This window comes from Lepidochelys olivacea (assembly GCF_965140295.1).
Source record: "Lepidochelys olivacea isolate rLepOli2 genome assembly, chromosome: 16".
Taxonomy (NCBI): domain Eukaryota; kingdom Metazoa; phylum Chordata; order Testudines; family Cheloniidae; genus Lepidochelys; species Lepidochelys olivacea.
Window position 1 is genome coordinate 16,626,148 of NC_140426.1, and position 22,150 is coordinate 16,648,297.

Genomic DNA, 22,150 nt, shown 5'->3' on the forward strand with positions numbered 1-22,150 from the left:
CAGTGCTGCTCAGAGGGAAAGGTTTAAGATTATACACCCAGATTTGCGTTGTCTCCAGTTGCTCAGATAAACTGGGGGGAGGAACTATCTCTGCTGGCTTAATGTTCCATGCCCTGTAATTTACCAGGCCTGGGCTCACATTTCTGACTCTCTCACTGATTTCTCTAAAGCTTTGTTGACACACAGAAGTTGCAATTGACTTAGTTAAAGTGATGCAACTTTTGTGTGTGTAGACCTTGTATCAGTTTTAAACTGGTTTTATCAGTTGAGTTTGTTCCTGTAAATTTACTGGCACAAGGTTAAATGACACAAGCCAGGTTGAAATAGTGTCCACACACCCAGTTGCTCCAGTTTAACTGAACCAGTATAAAATCACCCCATTAGTTAAACTGGTGCAGGATAATGCGTAGACCAGGCCTGGAACTCTCCCTTCCCTCCTCTTCATGGAGGGGTCTTAACCATAGGGAGTGAAATCCTCTGTTGTATTCCATATATATATATATAGGTTCTTCTCCTTCCCTCATCACTGTAGTATTTTCCAGATGTGGATTAAGTGCCTAACATCTGTCACTTCTGGCTTCTTCTCTCTCACCCTCACCCCAGGGGGAGACTTGTATGTGCAGTGAAGTGTTTTGTTTTGGTAGGGTTTTGTTTTTAGATGTCCATGCTGCTCTGTGTGTGTTGGAGAAGTTGGGTAGAGAGGCATCTGGCACTTGGCATGGAAGGTGAGGGGGTGGTTGTGATGATTCTTCATCCCAGCAGGAATTTGTCCCACAGTTGCAAACGGGGCCCCAAGCTCTGTCTCATGCACTGATGAGAGTTTTCCCACTGGCCCTAGTGGAGTCAGGATTTCATCCTTAATCACACAGAGCTGCAACCCGGCTCCCTCCTGCAAAGTGTGTTAACGTAATCAGTACTCCGGGGTTCTGTCCTCTGCTTTGTCACTGACTCTCTGTGTGGCCTCCGGTGGCATTGCAGGGAAGTGCATTAGGCTCCCCTTTCCTGTGCGTGTTGACCAGAGAGCCAGCTCTTTTTCGTGGTGCTCAGCACCGGGGACTGGAACCTGTGTTCCCTGTAGCCCTGACTTGCCATGACTGATGCTTCGTGGTATCATTACCAGGGCTCCCCTGCCTGTGCTTTTGGGCCAGGGCGACTTGCTGTGTTTCCTTTCATCTTTGCCTAGCGTTGAAAGGGCCATGGGAGATGAATGGGGAGCAGTGCAGACAGTGCTCCGGGAGCCTGATCTTGCCCTGAGAAAGCTTCCTAGGAGCAAAGAGAGACGGGGGCGGGCGGGGAGCCCTTAGCAATACACAGAAGGCCGAATGTTATTCAGTGCTCAGACCTAGCTCCATGGGAGTGAGAGAGCTCAGGGCTCACCCCCTAGAGCAGTGGTTCTCAGTGAGGGGTACGTGTACCCCTGGGGGTATGCAGAGGACTTCCAGGGTGCACATCAACTCATCTAGATATTTGCCAGGTTTGACAACAGGCTACATAAAAGGCACTATTGCAGTCAGCGCAAACTCAAATTTCCTACAGACAATGACTTGCTTATGCTGCTCTCTATACTATACGCTGAAATGTACTCACAATATTTATATTCCAGTTGATTTATTTGATAATTATATGGTAACAAGGAGAAAGTCAGCAATGTTTCAGTAGTAGTGTGGCTGTGACACTTTTGTATTTTTATGTCTGATTTTGTAAGCAAGGAGTTTTTAAGAGAGGGGAAACTTGGGGGTACTCAAGACAAATTTGACTGCTGAAAGGGGGACAGTCATCTGGAAGGGTGAGAGCTATTGCCCTAGAGCACAGCTCCCATTGCTCTGTGTGTCACCAGACTGGCCTTCCTTAGGAAATTGCTCCCACGAAATCGCTGTTCTTTAGATTTCAAAGCCAGTTCAGGCTGCGTGAGAGCGGACGTGTGAGCCCCTCCACTGGGATCAGACGAGGCATGGGGTTTTGAAGGAGGCCAGCGAGGAAAGGCCACTCCTCTCCTTGAGCCCTTTGGCTGTTAAACTTCCCTCTCCCCACTCAAGAGCCCAGAAGAAACCTTCAGGTCCACAGATTCCTAAAGGTTAATTAACTGCTTAAAAGAGGCAGCACATTCCTCCCTGTGGTTTACAGCCTGCTGTTACACGCTGGCCCTAGGCTGCTGCCCCTAGCCTAGGGGCCACCCACGGTACCTCTGCGTATGCAGCAGCCCTGCAGGAGGCCTCACTGGCAGCAGGAGAGACAGCGCTGCAGGGGACATGGCAGAATGGGCTGGCTCAACAGTATTCTACTCCAGCTCGCATTTCAGCCTCCCTGCCTAATATGAGACTGTCAGTGACTAGATTCGGAGCTGTGCAAAGTCTGGAGTGAGTCCTGGAGCTCATTTACACTGGATGGCCAGGAATTTGTTTACACCAGGTGCGATCTGGAGTAAGTCCACTAACTTCCAGTGATAATCCTCCAGGTTTTCGCCCCTGTAACTGAGATCAGAATGTGGCCCAAGCAAACACAGAAGTAGAAGAAGCCGCAAGCCATAACCTATCACCCTTTTCTGTTAGGTTCTCCCTAAGAGCTTTTCTTTCTCTGGGTCTCCCAGTGTGTTATATATTGTCCATCTACATAAGCTATGGATCCCCAGTTCAGGGACCATATCTGTACAGTACTTACCATATAATAGCAGGGCACACTCTGGTTTCTAGTAGAGTTGATGTTGTAGGCTGAGATTTTTCAAAGCCACCCTAGGGTATTTAGAGGCTCCATTCCTACAGAACTTAGGAGATTTAGATGCACAACTCCAAGTAGGTAAGCACTGACAGTCCCACCACCCGGAGCACCCAACCTGTCAGCATCATACACTCACGAGAGCCTCTCCCGCTGGCTATGCTCAGTGGGTTTTGGGAGGCTGCTGCTTGCATCCCAGAGTGAGCGCCGTGCTCCAGATGACAGGGATTCCATTCCATCCCTTCCCCCTGCCCACCCAACGGGAGTGTGTAGTTAGAGGCATTTTTCCCTTACTAAAAAAAGTGCAAGTTTCGTAATTGTTTCCTGCTGGAGTTGAAACTGAAATAGAACCTGAGAGGAAATGCAATTGGAGAGAGAGGCTAGAGAGCAATTAGTATGGGTGGTCTGAGCTGACCCCCCATCTCCATCCCCATCCTGTGCTCTGCTCCCTGGCTGACACCTCCCTGGCACCATTACAGAAGACCTCCTGTTGTTGGGGTTATTTTATTATTTATTCCTACGTCATCCCCTGAATATACTCCCATCCCCTCGTAGGAGGAAGAGGGGAGGCGTCATTAGTGGCTGTGGACCACTCAGGGAGCGCAGTAATGAAGGCTGTATAAGCAGCTAGATAGATGGAGAAAATGGTTCGTATTCCCCTCTATGGCAGCTGTGGATGTACTGGGAGAGCGTCTTTCCTGTTGAGTTAACCCCACACCACAGCATTGGAAGCATTAAATGCCTTTAACCTCTTTCCTGCCACCAAATGACACTGGTGCCTCCAGGCTGCTTTTCAGACCTGTCCTTTCAGATGAGTCCCTGTTTGGGTTGCACTGGGGATTCATGATCCTCCGTGAGAGGATCAGGCCAATGTTTTCAAACTAGGGTTCCTAAATCTACATGAAGGCATCTAAACAAGCAATCTGCACTCCTGAGGTGCGGATCACCTGCAGCGCCCGCTGAAGCCAGCAAAGGAAACGATAGAGGTGTCTGAAACTGCAACTGCGGCAGAGGGCTCCCGCAGCATTAAATCTAACGGGCATTGGGCGCATGGGGTGCTTCATTGGGGTGTAAGTCAGGACCGACTTTGGCTTACTTGTTACCTCCGCACATCAATGTTTGGAGGCTCTTCTTAGCCCAACAGCTCCGCTCATCCCATCCTTACAGCTAGATCCAAGGGGCAAAGGTTGTCCACCCAGGGAAATTGTCCAGCATAGCTATTTGGGAGTAGCTTGCTGTGTTCTGGAAGAGCGCCCACATAGGGGAGTCATTCCAGAATAGCGATGCAGGTCAATTTCTCCCATGTAGACAAGGCCTCTCTCTCTGACAGATGTGTCATTTTTGGCTTCATTAAGCCCAGGCCTCTCTGTCCTCTACAATGGGGTTGTTTCTTGACCATCCTGCTAGACAGTGCTGCCAAAGCAGAGCGCCCACCCAGGTGCCAATATTACCTCCCCGGTGTCTGCATTTGAATCTCCCACATGGCTGCCAGACTTCCAAGTCTAGACAAGCTTCTTCAGTGAAAATAGACATTGTTCTTCCCCTGCTGTCCCTGGTCCCTGTGCTCTGGGAGCCTCCATTCTGGCCCACGCCCCTCCGCTGGCTCAGAGTGCATCTGATCTCTGAAGACACATGGGGTGAAATCCTGGCGCTACTGAAGTCAGTGGGAGTTTTACCACTAACTGCAGTCGGGTCTGAATGTCACCCAGTGATTGGCACCTGTGTGTGGCCGCTGGAGCTGGCCTCGCCTGGGTGAGAGCGCCACACTGCAAAGCTGATGCTGGAGTTGCTGCATCCCACACGGGTGCTGCGCGCCCGGGTGACGGGCTCGGACTTCTAGGGGCCTATCATAGGGCTCTTGGTGCTGCACTAAGCTGCAGCGTATTGTGGGAGAACTTGTCTGGTCACCTGCGGGAAAGTGGTCTTCACCCAGCAACTCGGTAAGCTGGTTCCAGCTTGGCATGCTCTCCCAGCTGGCAGCCTGCCGAGAAGACCATCTCCTGGATGCCAGCTTTCTGTTTCTGTAGCCGCACAGCAGGAATGTTGCTAGCACAGCAAGCTGCACGCAGTATGGGGTTTAAAGGCCTCACCGGTGAGTAAGGACTGGTAGGTGACTTCCCATGCAGAAGCAGGGAGTCGGTAAATGGCAAGGAAGTGGAGGAATTGTGGGAAAGCATAGGAGGAGGAGTGCCGTCCAAGTTGCTTAGCCTGCATCCACACTGCTGAGTGGTGACATTAGCAGCTCGAATGTTGGCAGCACCGGGCGTTAGCCTATCCCGCTGACAGGCCCGCTAGCCCAGGTGTGAAGCACTTGAGCAAGAGGCTTGTGGGTGTGGATGGGATTTGGATTCGGGACAACACTCGAGTAAGTGTAGTGAAGACAAGCACTTAGATTGTAAGCCTTGTGGGGCAGGGCCCATCTTTTCACTGGGTTTGTGTTCAGTGACTGATGGCATGGAGCCCTAATCCCAAATGGGGCTTCTGTGCACCACCACAAAGTCACCGAGCTAGATCCTCAGCCAGCGCAAATCAGCATCACTCTCCTGAAGCCAATAGAGCTGTGTGATTTATACCAGAGGGGGGTCTGGCCCACTTTTCCTTTGGCAGCTGGTAGCAGGGGCTTCTGGAACCACCTCGCCAACAGCATCCCGCTGGAGCCAGGTCTTGTATGTGCTGTCTCTATTGCCCCAATGTTGTGTTTACGCCAGCCCCTACCTTCTCCAGTCTATGCTTCTTGCCAAGCACATTATAAATCTTTCTGATGGAAAATTGCTTTCTTTTATTGCGCGCCTCGCCATTCAAGGTAATTGGCATCTGTTCATGTGTCTTGGAGTTTTTATTTTTATCAGCTGCTCACATATCCACATGTAGCCACTCTGCCTCATTATCCTAGTCAATTTCAGACCTGGTGTTTTGTTGTTGTTGTTGTTAGTATGTAGATGGGAGATGTGGAGACAATGACGAACAAGGCTATTCCCTCTTCAGCCAGCCTCCTAGCACCAGTCTTCCTGCTGGTGCCTTGAACTAGCCACAATCCCTTGGCTCCCTGCGTCACCAGCAGAGGAGAGGGTGAGTGTGCAAACAGGTCCCAGCACCAGTAACGTTCCTCAGCCACCTGGTCCATGACGTTGCTTACCTGAGTAACCACGTCCTTCCCCTCAAGACATGAATTTACGTTACTCTAGATCTGTTACGAGACAACCAAAGAATATTGTCCCAGGCTTAGTACACAGGGAACCATTCCGTCTTCTCCTTGGCAAAATGCATAATCACACGTGTTGTATCCTCTCCACTACTGAGAGGGGGGCTGCGGGGAGAGCTGAGAGTGCACCGTCACGGCTCTGGCCTGGTGACCATGGGCCTAGTTGCCTAGTATCTGCATATTCAGTTTAATGCAGGGGTTCTCAACCTTTTCCTTTCTGAGGCCCCCCAACAGGCTATAAATCTCCGTGGCCCCCCTGTGCCACAACAACTGGTTTGCTGCAGATAAAAGCCAGGACTGGCATTAGCGGGTGGCAAGCAGGGCAATTGCCTGGGGCCCCACGCCACAGGGGCCCCCGCTTCAGCCTCTGATGGTGGGGATCAGTGCCCCGGACTTCAGCCCCATGTGGTGGGGCTTCGGCTTTCTGCCCTGGGCCCCAACAAGTCTAACATGGGCCCTGCTTGGTGGACCCCCAGAAACTTGTTTGCAGCCCCCTCCCCCCGGGGCCCATAGTTGAGAACCACCGGTTTAATAGATGCTTGCAGGAGACAGAGGATGGGGAAAGAAGAGAGAATATGAAAAGGTGAAATGCAGCTTATTCTCTGCTAAACAGACCTTGGTGTGCATGATTGTGTTTTCCAGGCTTGGGATAGAAACATATGGGCACCTCTGAGATTTAGACAGCTGTCTCCCAGCCCATCAATAATAGCTCCAAACAGATGTTCCCTAAGAGATGCTTAGATCCTACTCCATCAGTGGTGCCAACTCTCGTCACTTTATTTCTAACGTTACTTGGTGTTTTTTTCTTAAACCCCCAGCTCCTGGAGTCACGTGATTGTGAGTCTCAGCTTCCAATTAAAAAAATGTTTCTAGCCAATCTCTTGAGCCCTCAGGGTGGGCAATACAGCTGCACCTACAATCAAAACTCCATGTCACTATGTAAAGCCTCAGCTGGTAGGGCGCCTATGTGCCTGAGAATCGCCCTTTTGATGAACTTCCACTTTCTGGTTGTCTTGTTTAGGGGGAAATTGAAAAATACATTTTTAAATTCCTGTTAATTTTATCAAGTGGCCAAACCCTGGGTGTTTTTTTTTTTTAAGAGTTAATATCAGCTAACAGAATTTTCTCTCCGGGGTTCTGTGTTTAAATGGTCATACTTAGCAAATTGACAGGAAATAAGCCGAACTTTGTCAATATCATTAAGTTACGCATGCCCAGGATGTGTTAATAATAGAGTTTTCATGCAGCTGCTTTGCTGGAAATCTCTTTGCTAATGTGAGGTACTGTGGAAGTAAATAGGCTCCCCATTGGAATGAATTCAGCAAGTGTATAACATTTCACGTTGCAGAGAGATGCCCTATTTATCCACCGAATGGGTACAGCATAGACAGCAGCAGCATCAACGTCCCTCACTCAGCTTTGCCATTGTGTCTCAGTACTGTTAGTGGGAGGACTGACTAGGTAGTTCAGCCTGTCAGTCTCTTTCAGTCATTGCTGGGAAGGATGCTGGCTGAGCGCGACCATTAACTCATAAAGTCACTGAACAGCCATGCAGAGGTTCTGACGTCAGCCGGGCTTGAACTGGTGACAAGGGAAAGTTCTTGTCATGGGGAAGGGCTCGACCAGGCCTTCTGGACCACTCCCCAGACTGTTGTCAGGGGATCCAGGTGCTGGATCCTGTGTGCTGTAAGTCTCCAGAGCCAGAATAGGCACAATGCCTGGGCGCCATCTTAGCACCACTGGGCCCACTCGAGAGTGCAGCCCATGTGACCGCTGCCCAGGCCTTGGCTTCTCAAGTTCCCCCATAGCTTAAACCCACCCTCTCCTTGAGCTCCTGCCAATGGTGTGAGCCTGCTGGGTTACAGTTTAACACATACAGACTTTGCACGGGACTAGAACCCAGCATTGCTCTTTCTTTAATAGCACGAGAAACGCACAGATCTATGCACAAGTAATCAACCCTACACCTATTTCCCTGCCTCAGTTTCCTCACCACTCCAGGGCCTTCTTTGGGTAGGGGTCAGGGTCATCCGAGGCTATCTAGGTCTGTCTGCTCCATGTCGTGAATTCTGAGACATGGGATCTTCTTGGCAGGATGGAGATCCGCTGACCTGGTCCAATCTGTCCTTTCCCCTCTCCTGCCTGAAATTCCTGTGTGTCATTGTGCGTCTTCCCCTGACCCACCTAGTCTCTTCGGGTTTTAAGGGCTGGCATTGACACCTTGGTGTTTGTCTTCAGCTTGGTGACTTTCCACTCTCCAAACCTGGGACCCTTGTTGAGGAAAGATGGAGAAAACTTATACCCCACTCTCCTTAGCATACCTATTGTTTGATTAGAGCCCAGTCATTAAGGGTGACAACTCTCCATTGTCCCTGGCCTGGGGAAGATGAGATGCAGACCTTGCCAGTCCCTGGTGGGTTCCACGCTCACACAGAAGCATTTAGCCATACGGCAGTTTTCCGAGTAACACCTTCATCATGTCAACCAGCATTTGTGACTTTTACAGACAGATCCTTCAAATCATCACCGCTCTGAACATCATTTCCAGACCTCAGAGCCAGCCCGCGCCTGGGAACTGTGGCCTGGGAATCGTTTCCTATTGGAATTTGAAGGTTGATGCTAAAAACCCCATGAATGTTTTATATAAATTGTAGCAAGGGCAGGTATTGTCTTGTTCTGACAGTGTACAGAGCCTGGCACGATGACCCTTGATCCCCGACTGGGGCCTCTGGGTGCTGCTGCAATAGAAAATAATGTTCTTCTTTAGTCCAAGGAACTCAAAGCACTTTAGAAGCATTTGTGCATTAGCCCTCGCACAGTCTGGTAAGGGAAGTATTAATTCCATGTTTCACATGGGCTAACACAGAGGCACAGTTTGGCTAAGTGACTTGTCTAGGGTCACACAAGAACCAGGAATTGAACCCTTCTGTCCACAAGCCCCTCCTTCCTCTCTGCCCCTGTGCTGTGGTAGAAGCCATATCGTTAAGTGTATTTGCCTGCAGTGAGAGCGCTGCGGAAGGCTGTGCACAGCTGAAAAGGACCGCATGACAATTGAGCAACAAAAATAGGACTTGGGGGGGGAGGAAGGCAAGAAAAGGAATGGGATCTTCACACGCGCTGCTCATCAAAACCCAGAGGGAGTCAGCTCTGAAGCTTCAGATTAAGAGAAAAAGAGGTATGACAAGCAAAGGCATCAAAAGATCTCGAAACCATCAGTGAGCACTTTCTTTGGAGATTTAGCTAGTCAGCAGGGAAGAAATGTGACAATGGCATTTAAGACAACTGGTATGAAGGAACCTGGCGCAAACAGACAGCTCTTAAAGTCAGCATGTTGGCAGATGGGGTAGCGCTGAACAGGGAGGGATGCCATTTATCTGTCTGTTGCCGGGGCGGGGGGGGGTGTTTAATGTGTTGAGATTGAAGAAGAAGCAGGTACTTTTTAACTTGCCGTGTCATGGCACAAGATGCATTGGAAAGAAATTCCTGTTTGTTTAGTGGCCTTCCTCTACGTCAGCCTTCACCTTATGCTGCAAGACGGGGAGAAACAGGGCCAGATCCTCAGCTGGCATAAATTGGTGATGCACAACGTAAACCCATGGAACTCCTGGTTTGCATTAGCCGAGTATCTGGCCTAGAAAGTTTTGCTAACTGACATGATGTACTAAGCCTTAAAGGTAGCAAAAATACTCATAGATTCAAAGATTTTAAGACCAGAAGGGACCATTAGATCATCTCATCTGACATCCTGTATATCACAGGCCGCTGACTTCCATCCAGGTACCCCAGTTTCGAGCACAGTACCTTCTAGTTGGCTAAAGCATCTTCCAGAAAAGCGTCCATTCTCAATTTGAAGACAAGAGATGGAGAATCCTCCCACTTCCCTTGGTAGTTTGTTCCAATGGTTAATCACCCTCACTGCTAAAAATTTGTGCCTTATTGAATTTGAAGTTGTCTAGCGTTAACATCCAGCCGTTGGTTCTTGTGATGACTTTCTGCAGTAGATTAAAGAGCCCCTTAGCAGCTGGCATTTTCTCCCCAGGAAGGTCCTTGTGCACTGCAATCAAGTCACCTATGCTATAGAAACTAGTCAGCTTAAAATGAAAGAACTCAAAGGAAAAGACTCCAAATGGCTTAACCCTTGTCTTTCTTGTTTTCTCTTTCAGTTACAGAGAAGGAGGTGCAGCAGTGGTGAGTTTCCAGCCCCGTGTTTCTGATTCTTGTGAGCTCCCGAGTGGTGTGTGCATGCAGCTGTTGAGTGACAAGTCAGTTCTCTCTGCTGCGTTGAGTGTGTGCATCTTGGCTCACCGTATGCGCGTGTTTGCCTCCGTTTCTTTTCAGAGTTGTATTGCCTGGGAAGCTGGCTAAACTGAGATGCAAAGGCAGGCGTCATGAGACAAAAGACTCATACACAAGTCATTTCAGGGTGTGGCTCCTGTTCCCAACAGTCTTTCCCATAATCCATTTCTGCCTCGTTCGGGCACCAGGCTCTGCATGCAGCTACTTGGATGCCTGGTTCTTCCGTACTGAGTATTAGTTCCTCACCTGCTCTTTGAACTCCACTGGACAGGAAGTGTTTTCATGACTCAGGACCACCCTTGGGGTTCAGCTGCACTGCAATCCAAAGTGTGTTTGCAGCTCAGGAGGACATAACACTGATAAAAATAATAGTGTAGATGTGATGACGCTGGCTTCATCAATCAAATATGTACCCAGAGGGTCAAGCTGTCCTGCAGTGGTTCAACACCAACCTCAGGGCAGACCATTAAGAAGCAGAGCACAAACCCAAAATTGGCTGCGAGTTCTCTACTTAGATTTCACCAACCAAGCATCAAGTGTAAACTCCTCAGGCCCTCTAACAGCCTAACCATGGAGTCACAGACAGTCCTCTTGGGTACTGCAGTCTATCTTGTCACCTAGGCTAGCTTGCCTTTGTGATAGATGGTCCCTTACACCAAAAATCACAACATTCAGGTTACTCCCAGTCCCAAGGACCAGTCACTTACCTCAGGTCAATTGCACCTTTGATCTCACACTAAAGACAAGATTTGTAGCCAGTCCTGTAACAAATTATCTAAAGGTTTACTAACTAGGAAAAGGAAATGAATGTTATTTACAAGAATAAGGCTGGTAAACATATATATGCACAAATTAGGATAAGCTAACTCTACGTGTCCTTTAGGGCTAACGCAGGCCAAACACTGGGGATCTTCTGTTTATGCTTAGTAATCCTTGCCCCCCAGAGTCCAAGCAGCATAAAAGATACAGTTTCTCTTGTTAGGGCTTATTATTCCTTCCCCGCTTCTGCTTCCAGTTGCTAATTCTGTTGGGAAGAATTCACTTGCATGTCTTCTCTTCCTGGGGTTGGGGAGAGTCTTTTGTCCTCTGACATTCCACAAAAGTTCATCTGGTGTTGATGGGCCTTCCTTTGTTGGGCAGGAGATAACACCTCCTGGTGGAGACTAGTACTTCATGTGGATTAATGTCTCTTTCCTCTCCGGTAGTGTGCATCATTACAGAGGGTTACAATGCAAATGTTTCAATATTACCTTACAATATGGGAGACAGGTGTTGTAAGGGAGATTATTGCCTGCAGCAACTTACACTAAGCACATTTTTGTAGCTCTGATACCTGTTCTAACAATACTAACATGCATGTGAGCCAGACTAATTCCAGCTCTGTGTTTGTCGGTATCCAAATGAGGCATGGGCACCTTGGCATAAGCTGGCACCTGATTTGCCAGCATCACACTGGATTCTACAGCCTACGCTGAGCTCCACGCCACTGCACCTACAGTGCCATTTTTATCAGCGGTAGCTAGCGCGGGTACGTCTGACTGAGCTGCAGTCACGTTGGATTGCAATATAGGCCTACCTCTGGCCGCAGCAGGCAGGCACTATGGGGCAGGCTGCCCGGCACAATGATCTTTTGCTCCGCTGCAGAACCAAATGTGATGGCAACGTTAGACTGGGTTGGTAGCAGAAGGGGGGTGGTGGTCTCAGTTTGCAGAGCCCCACCCACCCTCTCCTCCCCTCCCTGTCAGGTTGCATGCGATGCATTGTGACATAAAGCCCTGAAGATCTTGGGGCTCGGGGAGATTCAGAGTCTTCCTAAGAACGATCTACATGGCTTAATAGCTGGATAATGCTGCATGTTAGGCAGCTTCAAAACTCCCAGAGAGCGGCATAACTAATGGAGTGGCTTAAAAAAAAGCGACAACCCGTGTTTGCAGGTTTTCTCTGCTGTGGTTTTCCGGATAAATGAGCTTTGCCTCCAAAGTAAGTGCTGACATTGATGCTGGTACGCGCTCACCTCTGCATTCGAACAAGTGCTGAAACCTTTCTGAGCCTGCCCGGGCGTGAGAGACAGTGACAAATGTGAAGGGAGAGCAAGCGGTTCTTAACACCGCTGAAGGGCTCCCCTGCGGTGCAGCCATAAATCCCATGCCCGCTGAGCTCGTTCTGCACACCGTGTTCCAGCACACGTGGTGGGCGGCAATGCCCCTGCCTTTCCACCTCCACTCGCAGCACGTGCAAGAGCCCATCGCTCTTGGCTCCGGGTAAAGGTGAAAAACCAAATTCCATCTGCTCCCAGCAGAAGGAAGAAATGGAACGAAGTGATCAGCGAAAAACTCAGCTTGCCAAGCCCTGTCTTAGCACCGTCTCTAGCTTTGATGGGTTAGCTCCGGCATGGAATAAATACACAGGCACTGAGTCTCCAGCAGCAATCAGAAACTATCCCATCAAAGCCAGAGATGGTGTAGATGGGTGTAAAAGCAGAGCAAGCCAGAACAGAATCAGGTCCATTGCCTTGGCATTTCTTTAAATGCCTGTAACACGTTGGTTATGGCAGCTGGCTCATCAGTAGACTATCTTGAAAACCCACCTAAATTACGCAATGCAGCCTGACTGGTGTGTGCGGCATGCTGAATTTGGTCCAGCAAGGAAAAGAGCTTTTCTTGTCCTCTTAAAGACAGCGCCGCGTGCAGATATCCCACCCTCTTCATTTTGCGGGTTGTCATGGTAAATGAAGCCTAATGTGGATGAGAATCAAGGTTCACGAGCCTCAGTTGGAGAGTGAGTGTGGTGGTGTGTCTCTTTAATGAAGGTGACACGTGCACCCCTGGGAAACTGTCTTGGTTTTTGTAAGGCCTCTTAGCATCAGAAGCCATGAGAGGTTCTGCTTTGCATGGGGCAACCAGATCTCCTGGTTAGCAGGATACCAGCCCCCTTTCTGTAGCCTTTGGCTTGAAAGGATTATGACCATAACCCAGGGGGCAACGTCTGAATATTCCTTTGAGAGTGGGCCTCAATCCTCTAGCCCTTACTCGTGCAAGCAAGGGGGACTCTTCTTGTGGATAAGGGTAACAGGATCTGGACCTTGGTGCAGCCCTTCCACTGTGGCAATTATTCTAGGTTGGGGATGTGGGAGAAAAGATGATGAGACCTAATTTTCAGGAGTGCTGAGCACCTGCAGCTCCCACAGACGTGAAGTGAAGTTGAGAGTGCTCAGCGGCTCTGGACAGCAGGCCCTGTGGCTGTAGTGAAGGGCACACTGGCGGAAAGGGCCTTGTTTTTCCTTTTTTAAAAACTCTTGCATCCTGCTGGCTTAAAACTTAGCAGCTATTTCGGCATGTATAGCAGGAAGAATTCTGTCCCAGTGTCACACCAGCCAAACTGGATTATGGTAATTCTGTTCTCAGTAGCATTCAGCAACCCACTGTGCTTCCAGGGCTGGGGAGAATTCCTTTTTTGAGATTTCCTTTGGACTGGGATAATGGGATTTTCATTTCATGCATGGGGCAGATTAAAGACAAGGCATCTGGACACTAAACAAAAGACATCCTGATGTGATGTTTCTCAACAAGGCGATTATCCATTGTGTGCCCATTACATCTAGGGAGCCCTGCGTGCCCCATATCTGACGGTAAATAATAACATTTGTAATCTCGGTGGAGAGCAGAGAAACACAATTAAAGTGCACTTCAGTTTCCAGCATGGTGTATTATCTTTTGTGAAGCGCTCTTGTATCGTGACAGAGATGATAAGCAGGAGTTGATGCTTTGTAGACTAATGGTCCAGCTTGTTGATTCCTTTCCAGAGAGCACTAGTTAAGGCTTGTCTACATGGGAAGTTCTTCCAGAATGAGGTAGAGGGTGAATGTAAAGGGCTATAGCTATTCCAAAATAACGATTGTGTAACTGCTGGTTCTGCAGTAGCTGTTCTGGTCAGTTTCCTGGTGTAGACACATCCTTCGATTCGGTGTGCTCTTAGCCAAGCGAGAACTCTTCTTGCCCTGCAACATGGTGAAATGTCTCCTCCCCAAAATAATCAATAAAAGAAAGAGCTGGAAAAAAGGAAGTTCGTGGGGTTCTGCCATGTAGATGCATGTTCATTACGTTGATGACTCCTGAACAGAAGTACTCATCTGGGGCCCCGGTTCTGCCGTTCCTATTCACAACGGGGAGAACGAGAGCTGGTCAAAAAACCGGGGAAGTTTTCCATGACAACTTTTGGTGTAAAATACATCCTCTGGGGGGTTTTTTGTAGAAATTTGAACTTTTGTTGACAAATTGAAAGTCAGAAAATGTTGACAAGCTTTAGGTGATACCTCCAGCAGGGCTGCCCATTGGTACTGCTGGATGTGAAGCGAGGCTGGCAGGATCAGATTCCTTACCAGTAAAATGTTGGCTTCTCTCAAACTCAGCCTGGCCTCTGAGCGTCAAGATGGCTTCTTTCTAAGTTACACATAATCTCCAGCAGTTCCCCACACCTGCATGATGCTTTCGTCTTCAGATTACATCTCCCAGAATACCTTCACAGGCTCATTCCCTTCCAGCTTCTACAGCCCTGCACAAGAGTAACTGAGGACAGAATTTGGCTTCCTTAGCAATCCTGTTCAGGATGCTTGAGAAGAGATGGCATCCTGATCCCTGTCCTGTGGCTGTGTTGGTTTTGCAGGGCTACTCAAAGTAAAAAGGAGCAAGAAACTTATTTTTGTCACAGAAGTAACTACCTGTGAGCCCATATGCAGGGATCTGCTGAGTAAGTAAGTGTCATTTTTGCGTAGGCACTTTCCAGAGTAGAAAAGGGCTATAAAGCTCCTTAACAAACAGATGCCTTTAAAGGCATCATGACTGAGTTAAGCAGCAGGAATCCTGCTGTTCACGGCTGCTTCTCTCTGTGCACTCAATGGGGCAGTCAGTGGAGACTTTGGAGGACGCGGGGAGAACTCAATAAGCCAGAAAGCTATAAAGCAACACTGTAAAAGAGTCTCCCGGTGCACAGCACCTGCACTGGATCCGCTGTCACTGGAAGTCTTGCAGAATGACTGTCTGTTTTAGAGGTTGCTGACGCCCTCGGGGAGGTGCAGGAATGCACTGCCTCTGAAAGTCAGATCTTGAATACTTTACAGTCAGGCACACAAATCAAGTCACCTCAACCAAAGGGACCTGACTTTCGGAGGTGCTGAGCATTTGCAGCTCCTGCTGGAATCCGTAGGAGCTGTGAGGGTTCAGTGTCTCTGAAAATTAAGAGGGTAGGTGCCTAGGCCAGGCTTTAGGTGCTTGATGTTCAAAGCCCCTGTGTTTGAGATAGTGGCCTGGCTGACCTGTATTTTACAGCTCATGCTGTACATGAATGGAACGGGACGCTGCCTTTCAAATGCTATACAGAGTGTTGTACTCCGCGGGCCTCGCTCCCAGTCCGTACAAACCTGCTGATGCCAATAGGGCTGCAGGGGGGTGTATATTAGGGCAGAATTTGGCCCCACGCCACATCAGCAGGAAGGGGAAGATCAAGGCAATGGCAGCAGCATTCAGAGCCAGGGTTCATTGTCTCTGCAGGCTGGATGTGAAGTAGGCAGCAATGCTGTGGGGATTCACATGCTCTAACACCGCTTCTCGGGAAGTTGACCATTTCTTCTCTTTGTCAGCACAAAACGGGCCTTCTGCTGAGCTGGTCAGGCCCACTGGCAGGGAGGATAGACCTTTGTAGGCTAGGAGTTGTCACAGATCAGCTGGTTCTTAGCTCCCTGATGCTTTGGCTTCTTCCACATGTAAACACCCCTGTCCCTATTGCTCCCCTGCCTAAGGGTTTGATCTGGCTCCCACGCAAGCGAATGGAAGAACTCCCATTGACCTCAGTAGTGCAGGGTTATATTGCTTGCCAGGAGCTGGCAGTGTCTGTTGCAGTTCTGGAAGCTTTTCCTCTTTTTTTGGACAAGAGTTGTGACAGGTTGGACCCCTTGGGAAGCCACCTGATGCACTGAGATACCACTGAGTCTACCTGTTCTGCCAGCATGGGCCCCCTTTAACCTGTCTTGCTGAGCCAGGTTCTTAAAGCCTCCTCGAACACACACACAGGCAGGGCCACACCCAGCTGCAGATCAGCTCTAAGACTCAGTTTAAGGGACTTGCTCCAGCACTCAGATGTCTGCCTCCCTTGGAGTGCAGACCCAAAGATCTATTATGAAATTCACCCCCCTCCCTCAATGTGGAGAGAGGTGTGCATGCTTCTTAGCCCCCCGTTAGAAATTACAGAACCTGGGTTTAATAATAAACAAAGCAAATGTTATTAACTATGAAAGAGAGATTTTAAGTGGTAAAAGGGGTAACAAACAGGACAAAGCAGATTACTAAGCAAACAAAATCAAACACGCAAATTAAGCTGGTTTCACTAAAGAAATTGGTTACAAATAGTATTTCTCACCCTAGATATTGTTGCAGGCAGTTATATTCCTTTTCAGACTGGATCCCTGTCTCAGTCTGGACTCCTCCCTTGCCTTCCCTTTTGCAGTCTTTTTTCTTGGGCTGAAAGGCCATGGAGAGGAGGAGTCCTGTTTGCCTTCCTCCCCAGCCGTAAATAGGATTTACATAAGGTGGGAATCCTTTGTTTCCCAAACTTAACCCCCTTTCCCTTACAGGGGAAAGTTACAAGAAGTCCCAGGTAATGTTTTAGTATCAGGTGACAAGACCACCTGACCCTGTAGGATCACAGTGTCCATGAGTCAGTGGCAGTACGGAGCGTCCACAGGAAGGCCAAGCTTTTCACAGCTCATTGTCCTCGCTGACTGGCCGTCTGCCCTGTCTGGCTTTTCCATTGTTGTACCTGAAGTGTTAGCCGTGGGCGTCACCCAGAGTAGCATAGCTGAAATAAAAATACATAGTCAATATTCCTAACTTCAGATACAGAAATGATACAGTCACAGAAACAGGATAATCACATTCAGTAAATCAGAACCTTTCCAATGATATCTCACATGAGCCATTTTGCATAAAGTCTGTCTCAGTTATGTCATATTCATATCATAAGCATATTTTCATAAAGAATATTGACTGACACGTCACACCAGTGTCCAAAGTAGTTGGGCTTTAAGGCAGGATGGGCCTTGTGCTCATGCTCTGAATGGAATGTCGTGTTTAATTCTTGGCTGCACAAGACTTAATAGCTGTTTGATAGAGTACCCCAGCCTATCAGTGATTCCTTTGTCCATGAAAGAGGAGTGGTTAGGAAGGCAGAGGTTGCTTGGGGGTTCTGCTCTGAAGTGACTTTGCAGGTGTATAGCCCTCCATGTGTTCAAGGTGCTGTGCTAAACATTAACCTGCGGGCAGTGAGTGAGCCTCATTCCCATTTTACAGATGGGAAACTGAGGCACGGAGCTGAAATGGCTTGTCCAAGTGAGTCATTGGCAGGGCCAGGGATTAGAATCTGGGAGTCCAAATCCTGTGTTCCTTCCTGTAGAGCACCTGCCTCCCAAATACAACTGATCCAGATGCATTTTGTTCGTAAAGGACCCTCTTCACCCAAGCTTCCAGCTCTGGTACACAGGAACATAAGAACGGCCATACCGGGTCACACCAATGGTCCATCTATCTTAGTATCCTGTCTTCTGACAGTGGCCAGTGCCAGATGTTTCAGAGGGAATGAACAGAGCAATGGCAATTTATCAAGTGATGTATCCCTTGTCATCCAATCCCAACTTCTGGCAGTCAGAGATTTAGGGACACTCGGAGCATGGGGTTGCATCCCTGACCGTCTTGGCTAATAGCCATTGATGGACCTATCCTCCATGAACTTGCCTAATTCTTTTTTGAACCCAGTTATACTTTTGGCCTTCACCACATTCCTTGACAACAAGTTCCACAGGCTGACTGTGTGCCCTGTGAAGAAATACTTCCTTATGTTTGTTTTGAACCTGCTGCCTATTAATTTCATTGGGTGACCCCTGGTTCTTGTATATGTGAAGGGATAAATAACACTTCCATACTCACTTTCTCCATACACCAGTCATGATTTTATTGCTCTCTCTCATATCCCCCCTTGGTCATCTTTTCCAAGCTGAACAGTCTCAGTCTTTCATTTCTCCTCATGTGGAAGCTGTTCCATACCCCTCATCATTTTTGTTGCCCTTCTCTGCACCTTTTCCTATTCTAATGTATCCTTTTAGAGATGGGGCGACCAGAACCGCACTCTGCATTCAAAGTGTAGGCGTACCATGGATTTATGTGGTGTGATTATGATATTTTCTGTCTTATTATCTATCCCCTTCCTAATGGTTCCTAACATTCTGTTCACTTTTTTGACTGCCATTGTACATTAAGCAGATGTTTACAGAGAATTATCCACAATGACCTCAAGATCTCTTTCTTGAGAGGTAACAGCTAATATAGACCCCATCATTTTGTAAGACTGTGTTTTCCAATATGCATTACTTTGCACTTATCAACATTGAATTTCATCTGCCATTTTGTCACCCAGTCACCCAGTTTTGTGAGATCCCTTTGTAACTCTTCACAGTCTGCTTTGGACTTAACTTGAGTAATTTTGTATCAGCTGCAAATTTTGTCATCTCACTTTTCACCCCCTTTTCCAGATCATTTATGAATATGTTGATCAGCGCAGGTCCCAGTACAGATCTTTGGGGGACCCTACTATTTATCTCTCTCTTTCCATTGTGAAAACTGACCATTTATTCCTACTCTTTGTTTCCTATCTTTCAACCAGTTGCTGATCCATTAGAGGACTTCTCTTTTATCCCGTGACTGCTTACTTTGCTTAAGAGCCTTTGGTATTAGACCTTGTCAAAGGCTTTCTGAAAGTCCAAGTACACTATATTGACTGATTCACCCTTGTCCATATGCTTGTTGACACCCTCAAAGAATTCTAATAGATTGGTGAGGCATGATTTCCCTTAACAAAAGCCATACTGAGTCTTCCCCAACATATCATATTCATCTACGTGTCTGAGAATTCTGTTCTTTACTATAGTTTCAACCCATTTGCCTGGTACTGAAGTTAGGCTGACCAGCCTGTAATTGCCAGGATCGCCTCTGGAATCTTTTTAAAAAATCAGTTTTCTTTGGATCAGAGCCCAGCATGCTGCGGAGGGAGATGGGGAGAGAAACAGCACAGATATGCTTTAGGCTTTTGAAGGAAAATCCCTGAAGACACTTTTCTTCATTCCCAGGAGGTGCCTAGTCTCCTTGGTGACAGACAATTAAGGCTAATATTTTGTTGCAGTTATTTTTAGTAAAAGTTACAAACAAGTCATGGGCAATAATCAAAAATTCATGGAAACCTGTGACCTGTCCCTGGCTTTTATTAAAAATAACTATGACAAAATGGGGAAGGAGGAAGGTCCAGCACCCAGCGCTGCAGGGGCTCCAGGGTTCCCCCCCTCAAGCATGGCTGAGAGCATGGGATCCCCCCTGCTGCCAGCAGCAGCTTGGAGCTGTGGGGTCTGCCCTGGGCAACTGGGATCTGCAGGGTTCCCCCCCATACCCCCACAGGACTGGAATCTCTGGGGTCCCCCTGCCACCTGTGCTGGCTGGGAGCTGTGGGATCCCCCCGCTGCCCACAGTTTGGAGCTGCGGGGGTCCCTGCTGCCCGCGGTGGCAGCTTGGGGCTACAGGGGTCCCTGTCGCCCATGGCGGCTGGGAGCTGTGGGATGTGGGGGAGGTGCCGGCTGACAGCTCCTGCTCCACCACCCAGGGCTGAAGCAAAAATGTCACAGAGGTCTCTGAACTCATGGATTCTGTGACTTCCATGACCTCCATGACAAAATCTTACCTTTAGTGACACTCTATCCCAGACTGTATTGCTGTGGGCTTGATCCGCAGCTCACAGGTGAGTCAGGTGAGGGTTAAGTAGGCTCTCTCCAATGTAGACACACAAAGCATGAAAGAGTGGGACAGGGAACTTTATCTGAGGAGTTTCAAATGACCTAGCTTCTTTTGTGCATAGGATAGAGATCCAGGCTCTGTCCGAAGCAGCGAGTCGGCACTCATCGGGACATCACGCTGTCGTACTTCGTGCAGGGCGGTTAATCAGAATTCAGAGCACTCAGCAGCCACAGAACAAAGGGGACTGCAGTGCAGTGGGAAGCACTGAGAATTTCAGGGGCTTGCCTTACAGGAGAACTGTCACTATCTGGTACATGGCGGAGCTGGGGCCGTACAGTCCAAGGCACCGCTGTTTAGTGTCAGACTTTTCTCTTTCATGTGTCCCAGTGAGCTGTAAGTCACGTTGTCATGCAACATCTCAGTGGACAAGATTGAACCCCCCACTCCAGTTCTCCCAGGGCAAGTAAGGGGGTTGCCTCACAAAGAATGAGGTGGAACAAATGAAACAGCTCTGAGAATTGAGATGCCAAGAGCGAGATGAGAAATGAGCTGCAGTTTATTCAGCTAGGTACAAAGGCCTCCTGTCTCCGCAGGAGCCACGTGTGAGCTATAAAATCCCTCCATTAGCATCTTGCGCCATTTGTAACCTGCTCTAGGCAGCAGGGCATGCCAAGGCGTGAGTGAAGAGGGGGCTCGGCAAGGAGAAACCGCAGGCTTTTAGGTTCCTCACTGCATTTTCCACTTTTATGCATCCGATGAAGTGAGCTGTAGCTCACGAAAGCTTATGCTCAAATAAATTGGTTAGTCTCTAAGGTGCCACAAGTGCTCCTTTTCTTTTTGCGAATACAGACTAACACGGCTGCTACTCTGAAACCAGGCTTTTATTGAGCCCTGAAAGTGAATAGCAGCCACACTTTCCAATTTTGGTGCCCACTCTGACCCCACCCTGCACCTGCGGCCTGGGTTTCAGAGGGGTTGAGTGCCCACGGCTCCCATTGACTTCAGTTGGAGTGGTAGATGCTCAGCACCTCTAAGTAGCAGACCCCTACGTGCATCTGGCAAATAATTTTGACCTAAAGAATTCGAGCTACTTAAAACTGGCTTAGTGGGTTTGCAGTAAGACAGTCCCCTTTTCTTTGGTTGTGGAACAATTGTGAAATTCAATATTGTTCAGCCAGTTCGTGAGACTGCAAGAGGCTGCAGTGTCAGAGGAATAATATACTGCAACTCTGCAATATCTGAGAAAAATGATTACTGGAACATGATAGAATTTATTGTTAAATAAGATTGTCCTTTCCTTGGGGCAGGGACTGTCTGTTCTGTGTTCGCACCGCACCTGGCACAAGAAGGTCCTGGTGTGTGACCAGGGCTCCTACAGTACAGCTACAGTAATATGAATAATAATTGTGGTACCTTTTTAGTGTTGTGTGTTTAAAATACTTTGTATTAGTACCCAGAGCTGGGAATCACCAAATATAAGTGGAAAATATTTGCAGGTCTATAGTACCTTCCATATGAGGACCCTAAAGCATATTACAGATGTGAGTGAATTAGGAGAGCATTGTTCCCAATTTACAGATGGGCATACTGAGGCACGGACAGACTAAGGGCTTGTCTCCATAGTGCGGTAATGTGCACTACAAGAATGTGGTTTCTGAAGCAGACTAACATGGGGTGCATTAATTGGTCCATGTGTACCTTGCTGGTGCACACGAAGAAGAGCTGTTTGAAACCCCACTATGTTATAGTGCACTGGAGAACTTTTAATGCACCCCCAGCCAAGTCTACACGGACCAATTAATGCAGCACACATGAGTGTGCTTGACACGTCACACTCCCGTGGATGCTCCATGTAGCCGTACCCCAAGTGACTTACCAATACTCACACCTCAAGTCCAGGGTCCGCCAACTTTCTCCCTCTGCAGTCCGGTGGGCACTAGGCCAGGCTCCTGCTCCCACTGGCCCCTAGCACCTGGCTATTACTGAAGAGCTAAAGCAAATAGTACAAAGAGCTTACGGGGAGCAGGGGGACCTGCAGAAGCACTCGGTGTAAGCTAACTCCGCTCCCGCTGCAATCAGTAGGAAAGCTCCTCTGTGCTCCAACCAGAGCAGAGAT

At 48.4% G+C, this 22,150-nt stretch overlaps 1 protein-coding gene across 3 annotated transcripts in view; it reads left to right on the forward strand.

The window, feature by feature from the left end:
* Positions 1–22,150, forward strand: part of NCS1 (neuronal calcium sensor 1) — a 134,402-nt gene that overhangs the window by 69,021 nt on the left and 43,231 nt on the right. For all 3 annotated transcript variants that reach the window (XM_084649859.1, XM_084649858.1, XM_084649860.1), the window contains one exon: positions 10,078–10,102. In XM_084649859.1, coding sequence (XP_084505985.1) covers positions 10,078–10,102 — 25 coding nt within the window. The remainder of the gene's footprint in view (positions 1–10,077; positions 10,103–22,150) is intronic.